A 13,097-nucleotide genomic window follows, 5' to 3' on the forward strand; every position below is an offset into this window, starting at 1 on the left:
ACCCAAATAAAAGATTGCTCCTTCCTTCTTACTGAATTTCTTCTAGAGCTGTTTTCAGACATTTCTATTATACAGTGCAAATATATGAATGAAATAGACTGAGACTTTCCGTAAAAGAAGAATGTTGGAGCCATTCAATAGCACATCTTGAAATGCTTCATAGTTGGAAGCACTGCTGTAGAAGGACACAGTCCCTTTCTTTACACAGGAGCAATTCCTCACTTCTAAGATAAATGAAAAGTTGAGTTTTTCCATGCAGAACACATACATGAGATTTTACTATATATTATTATTTCCTACACTGCCACTGAACACCAATACTGCTGAGGCAAGTTCAGTGTGTTGCCTATTCCAGCACACAGTGGTGAGCCTGTTCAGTCCCAGAGGCAGGTCACATCTCACATCTACCACTAGAGTGACCCCATGTGGTTACCTCTACAGAAAAAAACAACATGGCTGTCTCTTTGGTGTGTGTTGTAAAGATCGCTCAAGGCCCAGAAACTGACTTTTCCATTTCTATTATACTTTCCTACTTTCCTTACCTTGTTCAGGTAACGTTCATTCATTGCTTTTGCTATTTGTTTTATTTCACAGCGCTGATCTGCATCCCTTTTCCTTTCATTTAACTTCTCTGCCAGTGTCTCAAGTTCTGTCAGAGCCATCTGTAGAGGTAATCTGTCAGGATGTCCTTTATTAGTGTTCTTCAACATATCCTGAGGGGTAATTATAAACCAAAAAAAACTCCATCAGATTTATTTTCAAAATCAGGTTCCAAAGATTACAGAATGCACAGTTACAACTACATTCTTGAGTACTACTAAAGAATAAGACCAATAAACACCTAATCAATATTCAGACAGCACATTGCTTAACTTCCCAAATGTCTTAGTAATTCTTTAAAAATATACTGAATGGGATCACATATATTCTTATTTAAAGAACAAAATTACAGAGATGGAAGATAATATTAAACAATCTGGCAATCAGTATTATACTATAATATGTATGTGTCTATAAACTATTTTCCTGATATTTACTGTCATAATAATATTGTACTATCTTTATTACTTTTATTACTGTTATTACTTTATTACCGTTATCACTCCTCATTAAAACATGGACAGCATACTCCTCCTAAATTAGGAGGCATTTCTTCATTAAGGTCACAACACCTCCTTCAATTCTTTCTATTTTGTAGGCATATAGTAAAGACAGTTTGAATTATACTTTGTCTCCATTCCCAGAGCACTTAAAAATCCTCCTGCCACAATAAACTTCATTGTTCCTACTATTTCAAAAACTCTCACCATGGCTTCCAATTCACATGCTTTCTCCATGACTACCTCTGCTCCTTTACCCCCAGTAATTCCCAGACTTGCAGCCCAAAGCCTGTCCTCCTCTCGGCACCTGCAAACACAGCTAATACGCAGTGCTTACTGGGGTAGATCTGCTGTGGTCTGGAAGGAGGTAAAAACAAGTAACAGGAGGTAAAAATTGTCTGGAGCAGGTCTATACTGGGGAATTGTGCTCTTCCTGCAGCTTGACTGTCTGTTGACATGAGACCCAAGGACTCCTGTCAAATCCACAGTTTCCACGCGTAAAGAAACAAGATGCTGCAGGTCAGAAGAAAGCTGCAACATACTCCAGCAGGTCCTGTGAGCCAAGTAGTCAGAGAGTGGATGATTGTTCTGCATCTCACAAGTATTCTAAACTATCTGAGGTATGAATTTAATCTTCTTGCTTTTTTCTTCAATGGAAAGTAATGCCACTAAGATCCTAGTCATGTTTTGAAGTGTTACTAGCTAACAAACAAATATAAACAAGTAGCATGTTTGAACTACACCTTTACTAGAAAACTATTTATAAGCTATATTTTTCTTAGCAAGTAATCTATAGTAAATCTAGTTTACTAAGGCTTTCCTGCAGTGCCCTTACTGCCTATCCCTGCAATCAGACTATGAGATCAGCATGTTTAATGCACTGAAATTTTCTCTTTATTTGCCCATGATCTAGTGGTCACTTCCACTGCAACAAGATCCTATAGCAGAAGACAGCTACCATGTAATCCCAAGGGTAAACTATACAAGAATGAAAAAGGAGCCTCCCTTTGGTAAACATTATTTACCTGCAGTAGTAGAATGAATTGTGGAAAACGTTGGATTGGTTTCATCATTAAACCATAGAGTGTAATGCGATCAGGGCTTGACTCCTGACACTGCTGCAATGCAAGAAAGCCACATTTACTACCATGAGCACATTTCCATCAGTTACAGAACGAAAAGAAAACATTTCCTAAAAATTCTCCTATATTGCTTACATTAATTATAATAGGAACGCTGTAAGGATTCCATTTACTATCAAGATTTAATTTTAAAATATTAAATCTTTTAGAAAACCCATCAGTATGAAAATGATGGCCTATCACTGAACTGAAATATCCCCCTTAAATAAATACAGCTGGGCTAAAGCCACACCAGCAATGTAGCACGTAGAAATCCAAAAACCTACATATGGTTTTTAAGAGGAAATCTAAGAAAAACATCATAATCTCCATGCTATGCAAACAGAGATTTTGATCTTCTTTATTAGAAGAAACAAAGGAAAAAATATTGATTTATATTTGGAAAGAAAAATGTTAGAATCCATTATTTCAGTTATCAGGAATGGCAGATAAAATCAGACAAATTTCTTTTGCATGAGCAAAAAAGCCAGAAATGGCCAGAAATAGGAAGGTTACAGGAAATACTCAATATTAAAAACAAAGCAAATCTAAACTAGCATTTTGGTATTAAACGAGCATTGTGCTTAAATTGCTATTTATTGCTACAACTATCAGCTTCACAACAACTTATTTCCACAGTTTTCTATACAAACATCTATTTTTCAGCAGTAGTGAGGATTTTGATCTTCATTGCTGGTGAGAAAGAAAAAAAAAAAAAAAGGGGTAAAGCAGAGTCATCTGTCATCAGAGTTTGGCAGTGTTTCTGGAAGCAGAACCAGTGTGGCCCTGAACAGCAGTGATGAGAGGTGTGGATTTTGTCTCTATTGGAAAAACATGCTTTTAACAGCAGAACCTGTTTAACATGTGACTAAACGCTCACTAGAGTCTGATCTTCAAGGTGCTTGAGGCTTCCAAAGTATCATCCTGCACAGAGTTGCCTACACTCCAAAAAGTTGTTAGTTAATTTAAGATCTGAAGGCAAACCCCTGCAACCCTTCTCTAGGCAACCTAAGAGTTGCACTAGGCACCCAGTTTTTACTGTTTTCTGGACCACTGTAACAGACCCGACGGGGTGACCAGCTCTGAGAGGCACAACTCAATCCAGGATGCCTGGGGAATGAGACAAGCTGAGCTTTCAGACTCTCAGCAATGTCACAGACAATCCAAAAGCCTTGCAATTAATTCTGTGCACTGTCTGTAAGGTGTCAACCCTAGGGTTTCACAGCACTTCTACTGTGTGTGCTAGGCTCTCCGTACCTGTGTCATGACAAGCATCATATGCAACAGGGCAATATGCATTCTGCAAAAAAATCACCAATTTCAACCCCAAGCCAGAAAGATAAACTTCAAAATCCAGGGAAATTGTTGTAGAATGGAAATCCAGCTGCACTACTTCTCACAACACAATAAACAAATTAGAATTAAAATAAATTTCAAATTAAAAAGCGGCTTAATACAGTGAACTACTATTTGAAGCTCACCTGATATAGAAGAATCCTAATGTTTAGACAAATAAAGTAAAGCAAACACCAATAAACTGATTTGAATAACAATAAAACTACTGTGCACTTCAAAATACATCCCAGATCTAACAGCATGTTACTATGCCAAAAATACAATACTGGAAGGGCATCCTCTGGGGTCTGTTTGTGCCAAATCCACAAAACAGACCTTAAGTCCATAAAAACAGTGAGACAATATACAGTATCAGCAGTCAAATTTCCTCCCAAATTATAACTCATGCTTTCTTATTTATTGCATATGCACAACTATTTTAAGAATGAACTAACCTTTAAGAAGTCTAAAAAGGCAGGTTTGGTGGCACAAGATTTCTTGAGAATCCCAACTGCGGTACTGAAGTTGTTTACATATTCACTGTATGCATCCAATACCATAGATTTAGAAAACTGAAAAGAAAAAAGGGCAAATCCTAACTAAAAATAGAAAAGACCTCTGCCAGCACAGCTATATAGACCTCTGGCTGTTAGGGACTCACTCAGAACTAAAGGCTTTGCTTGGCCTAGTGCTGGATATACAAAAATACTGGTAATACCAAAAATAATCTTTCTGCAGAAGATAGACTGGAAACAGAAAGATGTAACAGCTGTGAATGGCAAGAAATGTATTTACAGAAATTGATTCATCTTGGCTAGAACACTGGAGCAGAACCTGAGGACAATCAGCAATCAAAGGGAATCCCCTGAGATTCAAATTGACAGCTGAGATCCCCTGTTCATCTCACTACCTGTCTTCCAGATTAAGAGAATCAGCAAAGTCCTAGGGCCTTCACATCCTGACTTCAGCTATTAAGGACTTACCAAAAAAGCAGACAGATCATGTGGCCTGCAGTCACGGGAATTGTAAGATCACCACCCATTGCCTTCTTGGTAATTTCATCCCTCTCTTTTGCAGAGCTAGTCTCATTAAGACTACCTAACTTGCTTCAGTCACAACAAGGCAGGTTTGCTTTAAACAACAAATCTTTAATAACTATTTCATTTTGGGTGAACTGTGATCAGACCCCAGCTCTCTTACAGCAGGCATGAAAAGGTGGTGATTTTCAGCATCTGGGTGGCAATAAAATAAAGCATTCAAGCCAGAAGGCAGGCAGCCTCTTTGAGCCACACTTTCATGGTGAGCAACATCTTTCTATCCACCAAGGCCATTTCTTGTTTTCTCTAATTTAAAGCAGTAGCTGATTCTGTCCTTTACTGAATGGACTTCCATTAATGATGGGACAGGGTTTTACAAATACCCTTTATCAGTGCCCCACCTCAGTTAAAACTCAGGAATTTAGGACATTACCTACTGTGGTTTCTTTCTACTTGCACACTCCTAGGTATGACTACCCATTTTTTACAAGATACCAAGACTCAGTCTCACCTTAATTTTGGTGGGTTTGTGAATCTCTAATTTCTCATAAAAATAAACTGTTTACTTAAATGTCTGAAAGATTAATCAAAGCCTGAAAATTTTTCTCACAATCCTTTCACATCTGCCAACCAAGCTGAAGGCATGTGTTGGTGTCAGTTTCCTCATCAGGATAGTACATGAATATTCTGACAGTTGCCACAGGCATTGGAGAACATGGGAATAAAGCAGCTAAGTTAGAAAGATGTGGAGCTGGAAAAACAAGACTAAAATAAAAACAGATTATCTGTTCTGACACATTTGCTTACGGAAGCAACAAAGACATCACCGATCATTTCAACAGAGTCCCACTCAGATACACGACTCGCCAGCGCAATCTGAAACATTGAATGGCACTGAAGGATTTCCTTAATTCGATAGAAGACCATTTTAAGTTTTCTTTCACTCAGTAATTTTGGTTCCATATCTGAAAGGGGCTTCTCATATTGCTGTGGGAAAAAAAAAAAGTGAATTGATTTAAACTAACAAAAAAATGGACTTCTATAAGCAGAAAAACAAACTTATGCAACAGTACACAAACACAAAATCACTGAACATTTGGTATGAAGTATCTATAGCAAAATCTGTGTTAGTTATACAACAGATTCTTTAATTATCTTTAATGATTCTTTTTCAAATATTCAAAATTTTTAAATGCAAAAGATATTAAGGTACCTCCAGGATTCTTTTGAGAGCATCCACGTAATTCTTCTCACTATCAACTACAGAGGCCAAAATATACCTTCTCACAACCTGTTGAAACAACAAAGTTTTGTCCAAAGCTCTAATCAGGTAACACATTCATTATAGTTGGAAATGATGATGATAAAATTCTCACATTAATAAAACACAAGATATACAGAGCAATTTCAATACTGGAACTGCATTTAAAAAATCCTGTACCTCTTCAAAAGTAATTAAATTTACTATTACTTTAAAACTACTTATTTTAAAGAACATAGCAATTATTGTATCGATATCTGTAAGTTTTTTCTGACTGTTGTAATTCCAAGCTTTACTTTTGAAACTTTTGGTTTGACTTTGGCATTTAACAATGCTCTCAGGCACCTGGTGCAATTTTTAGGGCTGTCCAGTGCAGGACCAGGAGTTGGACTTCAATGATCCTAGTGATCTTCCAAATCAGGATATTCTATAATCCTATGCACTTTAAATGTATATATGTAGGCATTAATGGAAACAATCATAGGTATAAGATGATGTTAATTACTTCAGTGGTTTGCTACAACAAAATAGGTAACAAGTTTTCAAAAATCAGTCCTAAATTTTATTTTTAATAGATTTATAAATTTATTAGAAGCAACGTGAAGGGCAAACAAGCAAATACTAATTGTCTTTTAAAGTTAAGGCCATATAAACTGTACCACTGAGAAAGTATCCAAGTCAGCATTCTCTTTTGGGCATTACCACACATAAGTGAAGACCCCCATGTTGTCTATATTTATATGCATTGACAGAGTTGTAAGATCTTCAGGAAAAGCTACCATATTTCATGTTAAACAGGCTATTTATTACACCTTCTCCACTTTCTGCTTCAGTTGAAATGCACTTTGTATGGACATGTGGGTGGCAGGACAGGAAGGACTGGAGAACCAATCTAGTTTAGAGCTTAAGCTTCTTGCCATCAATTAGATTTCTTGTTGGTTATAAGGATTTGTTTTCACCCAAATCCATTTCCTAATCCAGCTCACCCTAGAGTTTCAAAAGGGGACTATGAGGGAGAAGACAGCACAGGGGTAGGATCAAAGCACTGTCCATAACTACAAGAGAAGGAGAAACTGTTCATTTTGCTATTTTAAGCTAGCCTAAACAACCATTAAACTCAAATCTCAGGCTTGCTTCTTTCTGCTGCAGAACCCCCAGCCTCCTGCCTCCTCCACCATCACTGCCTTTAAATTCTTCACACTTGTATTTTGCATTATTTAAATGCAGGTTATGTGAGAATTTTCTTTCAGGTACTGACATTTCAAAGGAGGACTTCAAAATTATCTGAGACTTTGCTTAAGATATATACAGTAAAATTAGTTGTGTCTAATCTCTGTTTAGAATGGATTTAGCAGTGTCATATTTGGTATAGTGGATCAGTGGCCGTGGTGAAGAATACTAATCCTACTTTTAGTCACAGTTCAATCTTCTGAAAAGAATAAACATCTGTAGAAATAAAAATTTCAGGCTCTATAATACACAATAAGAATACTTATTAGTGGCTTCAGGTTATTGCAAAAGATATGAGCCCCAGCCTCAGTACTTGCGGGCACCAGGATTTAAACAGAAGCCATCATGCCACCTGCTGTCTGAAGCCAGCATGTCCACAGAGCAGCTCTGCTGTGACAAGGCAGCTGGGCTGGAAGGGGGCCCTGGCCTGGGGCACCCAGGGCTGTGACCCCTTCCCACAGCCAGGCTATGCTGGCCCCCCTGAACTGCTTCGGTGTTTCTGTGCACCCCAGCCCACCAAGCCCTGCTGACCAACAGCCAACCTCCCCCACACAGCTGCTGCACCCTCCAGTTTGGCATCACCTCCAGATGTGCACTGCAGCTGGCATCCAGATTACTCACACAGGCTTTAAATGCCAGAGGCCCGTGCCTGCTCCTGGGGACAGCTCTAACGCTGACCACCCCCTGCACTTTGTACCACGGACTCACTGAGCGTGGCGTCCTCACCTGTTTCCCACCCACCTTTCAATCCACCCAAACAGACTATCTCACCTACAGGAGTACAGGAATACTTCAGGATACAGCTGAAAGCCTTGTTAAGGCAGAGCTAAGTGGCACACTTTGCTCCCCTCTGCCCATAAAGTCACCACAATCACCTCCCCCCTCAGTGACCTCAAAGAGGCTCCAGCTGGTCATGCACAAATGCACTCTGGTCCATCTATCCTGATTTTTCCCCACTCACCCTCTTGTCCTACTAAACGCAGACATAGATCTCAAGAGCATGTGCTCCATCACTTTTGGGACTGAGGTGAGGCCAGACTCAATTCTCCTTCTTGTGAATAAGAGTGTGACACTTTTTCCCAGTCTTCTGATCACTGTGATCTTAGATGACTGGGACAGGCCTTACTAACAGCATCCTTATATCCATCCCATCTGGTCCCACATACACCTGTATGTCCAAATGGCCTCAGCACCCCCACCTGCAGATTAGGCTTCACCCCAGCAGACCTGCCTCTGGCTCATGGGCTGAGTCCCAAGGACAAACCTCACCAGTAAAACCCAAGGCAAAGGTGGCACAGCTTTGACCCTTTATCACTAGGTCTGTGCCCCGCCAAGCAGCGTATTCTTCTCAGCTTTCTTTTGTTGCCAGCGTACGTATCAGAACCTCTTCACTGTTCACCTCTTCTCTCACACCTCACTAGCTCCAGCTGAGCTTTGGCTTTCCTAACTCCATTCCTGCCCACCTGGACAGCTCCTCCTGGGCAGATTACCAATATTTGTCATGACTTACACAACTATTACCAGTTTGTTCCAAACTACAAGCACTGTGGGGTTTTTTGCAAAAGAGGGTGAACTTATTTGTACAAAACTACCCCAGTGAACTCAAATTCCTATTTGGAAATAAGGAACGAGCATTCAGACTAATGCTGAAATCTCACAAGATAATAAAATCTTACAGTAATGGAACACAGTTTGATAGTTGCTTTGTTACAAGATCAGCATTTCACTGTGTTAAACATAAGAGAAAAGTAAACTTCACCCAAGTAAAACGTAAAACAAAACAAAAAATAATCCAAAAATATATATAGCCCTTTCCTCAACTGCCCCTTAGTTTGTTTTTTTGTTCTTTTTCTTTAGGTACTGACCAACTAACTCATGACTTGACACCACAATAAGCTAAAAACTCTCATATAGTTATTAGTTGTCATAACAATTCAGTAGCATGAACCCAAGGAATTTATTTTCAGCCAAAATTTCTTAACTGATGCTGATTTCAGTATTTTTTCAATTGATTTCCACAGTGACTATACAGTTTGAGGTAGAAAACAACAAAATGAATTCTTCTATTTTTCTTGACTTGACGTTACTGGGGATGATTTTTTCAAACCAAGAAAAACCTTTGGATTCAAAGAGCATACAGGATAGTCTCTACATTTAAAATGGAAATCTCAGAGCACCTGGAACAATGTTTTCTGGTTCAATAAAAATGCTTTAACTCTCTTCTTTTTTTCACTCAAAACCATCACATTTAGTTTAAGTGTTCAGGTAGTGAAACAATATAGTTCTTATAGATAATCTTATAATGCAAAACATTTTGCACCTCTGGGTGAATTCAGTATTGATGCAACTATAAACTAGCAACACACAAATTTTCAAAAAACTACTTATTAATTTCTGAATTTGACATCCACTTAAGTAAAATGCCAATATGTTTGAAGATCAAAAGCACCTAAGAGCCATTGGTACAGAGCAAAAGGGGAGAAAAAAAAGCAGAAGACCATATTTCCCAAAGCTTACTACCTGCTGCTGTGATAATCCTTCAGGCATAGGAGTCATAATTGCTTCTGTATGCATACAGTCCACATCAATAAATAAATTTAGCTCTTCTTCTTCCAGACAAGATGATCTATGATCTACCAATAAATAACCAAAATGTCAGCTTCTATGTGTGGATTGAAAGAAGAAAAAAGCAAAACAAAACCAAAAAAAGCAAAGACCCTATAATCCAAGCACAGAAATTGTAAATTTTCACTTACCAAACAAAAGAAATTTCCCAGCACTTCTGTATCATCTGTGAGATCACATTAATGCTACCACCAATAGGTACTCTAATACAGAACACCTTTCAAAGACATCCTAATTTCCCACAGCTGCAGGCAGCCTAAGCATCCTTTGCTTGACCTCTACTCCCTCCTCTCAGACAGGAGAACGGGGCTATCCAGAGGGCAGAAAATGACAACTTGGGTTAAACCACTACAGCTCCAGGGACAGCAGTTTTAAAATAAATGATTCCTGGGAAGAAACTGAAAACCCATATTATGATCCAGCTAAAAAAATTCCATACACCCTTCTATAGCTGAACTAAAGTAGCCAAATTAACCAAAATGTTTGCTTTCATCAGAAAGGAGTGAGGGATTCTGCATTGCTCTGTGGGTAAAAATGTTACTGAAAAAGCACCACCGAAGTGCACTGATAGGTGGCAGTACATAGCCAGCCAAACAAGCAGATGTGAGGAAAGGAGACATAAAGAGAGAACAGTATAAGAAACTGTCTTAGAACAAAAAGAGAAATAAGGGAAGCAGATCTGATGGATGGGAGAAATTTGTGAGTTTAGTTAACAAGCTTAACAAAATTTTCACTAGCTCTGTGCTGATTTGGAAAGTGGCTATGAGATTCAGCCATCCACAGATATGCTGTGCCTGCAACCTAATCTCTAGAAATGTAAGAAGGAATGCCAGGTCCATTGTTACACCGCCCTGCAGATCATTTTCATCTGTTCGACTGCAAGAAGTTGAGGATACACTTTTTGATCACCTCATTTTTTGTACCATTCTATATTCAATTTTTGAATTAAGTAAATTGAGAAGCAGTCAGAGGTCATGGCAGAGATGTAAGATGTGTCATGGCCCATACAGCAACTTTATTTTTCTCAAGAAAAATATTTTGTTCCAGCCTTGTGGTTTTAGCTTCCTAAAATTGTAGTTTTATAAGCTCTGAAGTTACTAACATTTAATTAGTTGGGAAGAAACTTTAGCAGAAAGATACACTATCTCTCAGACTTATCCTGAAAAATAAACTAGTTTTAATTTACCACCTGTCTCTTGAAAAAATTACCTGTGGACAGCTGCTGCCATCACTCATGACAAAGGATTGTCACTTGCTCTCAACTACAGAAAGAACACAAATACTTCTGTGGCTTTTTGATTTTACATCACTTTCTGTTTTCCCAACCCAAATTCAGCTTTCATCAAAAATCATCAACTGATTAAGTTTTCAACAGTACAGTACAGTCTTTTTCCCTACTTTCACTCTTAAGCATGGAAAGCATTACTCCTTACCAATGATGAACTTTTTAAAATAGTCAACTACTTCTCCACTAAAAACCATGTCTTAACAGCACATTCTCCTGACATTCAAGAGTTATTTGATGGAGAGACATGGACAGACTTAGTAACTGTGCTGATTTTAACTGGCGTAGATTTATTTTTCTCCACAGTGGCTAGTATGAAGTTACATTTTGTATTTGTGCTGGACACAGGGTTGATAACACAGAGATGTTTTTGTTATTACTGAGCAGGGCTTGCACAGAGCCAAGGCCTTTTCTGCTTTTCATACTGCCACACTGGTGAGGGTGTTGGGGGTGCATTTGAGGTTGGGAGGAGACACAGCCAGGACAGGTCACCCAAATTGACTAAAAGGATATTTCAGACCATATGACATCCTGCTCAGTATATAAAATTGGGAGGAAAGAAGAGTAAGGGGCGAGGACATTCAGAGTGATGGCCTTTGTGTTCCAAGTAACCACTGTGTGTAATGGGGCCCTTCTCTCCTGGAGATGGATATGTACCTACCTACCCCTGGGAAGCAGTGAACTAGTTCCTTGTCTTTCTTTGCTTGTGTGTGGCTTTTATGTTCACTCTTACATAGTAATCAACCCACTCAGTCACTCAACCCACAAATTCTCACTCTTACCCTTCTAATCCTCTCCCCAGTCCTGGTGGTAGGGGAGTGAGTGAGTGCCTGTGTGGGGCTTGGCTGCTGGCTGGGGTTACACCACAACAGTAAGTTAACATCACTTCCATACTCCCATCTACCAGTACCTAGATCACACTGCTTGGTGGGACATTTTGTTATTATTCTTAAGTTGACCCTTCTCTGTGACCCTCAGGTTTCTCAGGTCACTCAGGTTCTTGCCCCAAACAGAAAAAAATGCTCAAGATGCATTGACCATACTGTCGTCTGAACTGAATATTATACCACACATTTTTGATATATATCTGATTTCATGCATCTATGCATCTAGCTCTCAGCTCCCACTACATAAATTTGCTAGGCCATTCATCTACTTTCTCAGAAATTACTAGAGAATGTAACAAAGAGAAAAACTGTAAAGAGCAGGTACCTTGAGAAATGAAAGATTTTGTCCGAATGAAGGAGCGACCCTTCTTCACAGCTGCTTTTGTCTTTTCAAGTCCATCTTTGGTACCTTCTCTAGCAGCTCTCATAAGCTTTTGCATCTGTAAGACAAAATATATAGTCTACATGTTCAGTGAATAATAGGAAAACATTTGAGCCTGCACACTTTTAGGGTATCGATATCGTCCAAAGTCAAACAAATACATAATAAGTAGAGAGAACCATGAAAGCTCAGAGCCAAGCTCCTGTATTTCAAAATAAAATAAAAACTGGAGACAAGGACTTACTTCATGGCAATACTGTATGCAAGTCTAAAAGAGCAGAAATGCTCTTTTAGACTTCTGCATTCAAACAGAAACTTTAAATAACCTCAAATGTTATCTTATGGAACAAATACCTACTATTCACAGGTCATTAACGGCCAGAGGTCTTGTCCATCTTTCAGTGTCCCAATAACTCTTCCAAAGTATTTCTGACCTAAAGATAATCCCCTAGACTCAGTTATATATTAACTATATTCTTAAACAAACACTGTTATGAAGGGAAAAGTTGCAACTAGTAACTTCATTAATTGAAGAAATACAATGATTTAATTAAGAATTCCATAATCTTACAGTGCACTACTACAGTCAAATGAAATTTCATGGAACAAAAAAAAAACACCAAAGAAATTTTGTTTTGCTGGAAAATGTTTATTAAAATATCCTGTTTTGTACTTCTTTCCCAAAATGTCACTACAACAAAAAATCCCCACTACTGTCAGACCACAAACAAAGCTGCCTTGATGCAATCAGGCAATTTCTGGGCTTGCGACTAAAGCTTTTCACAAAAACATTCTTTTCATACTGGTTCCATTCAGAATGGAGAGCAGGGAGAT

General features: G+C 38.6%; 1 protein-coding gene across 9 annotated transcripts in view; it reads right to left on the reverse strand.

Moving 5' to 3' along the window:
• Positions 1-13,097, reverse strand: part of ARHGEF10 (Rho guanine nucleotide exchange factor 10) — a 112,850-nt gene that overhangs the window by 55,199 nt on the left and 44,554 nt on the right. For all 9 annotated transcript variants that reach the window (XR_008436216.1, XM_053973126.1, XM_053973130.1 and 6 more), the window contains 7 exons: positions 12,207-12,321; positions 9,605-9,717; positions 5,807-5,884; positions 5,401-5,580; positions 4,012-4,128; positions 2,126-2,218; positions 543-713 (listed from right to left, as the gene is read on the reverse strand). Coding sequence is in view for 8 of the 9 variants with exons in the window: in XM_053973126.1 (XP_053829101.1) it covers positions 543-713; positions 2,126-2,218; positions 4,012-4,128; positions 5,401-5,580; positions 5,807-5,884; positions 9,605-9,717; positions 12,207-12,321 (867 nt within the window). In the remaining variant the exon portion in view is untranslated. The remainder of the gene's footprint in view (positions 1-542; positions 714-2,125; positions 2,219-4,011; positions 4,129-5,400; positions 5,581-5,806; positions 5,885-9,604; positions 9,718-12,206; positions 12,322-13,097) is intronic.

Source organism: Vidua macroura, chromosome 3 (genome assembly GCF_024509145.1).
Source record: "Vidua macroura isolate BioBank_ID:100142 chromosome 3, ASM2450914v1, whole genome shotgun sequence".
NCBI lineage: Eukaryota > Metazoa > Chordata > Aves > Passeriformes > Viduidae > Vidua > Vidua macroura.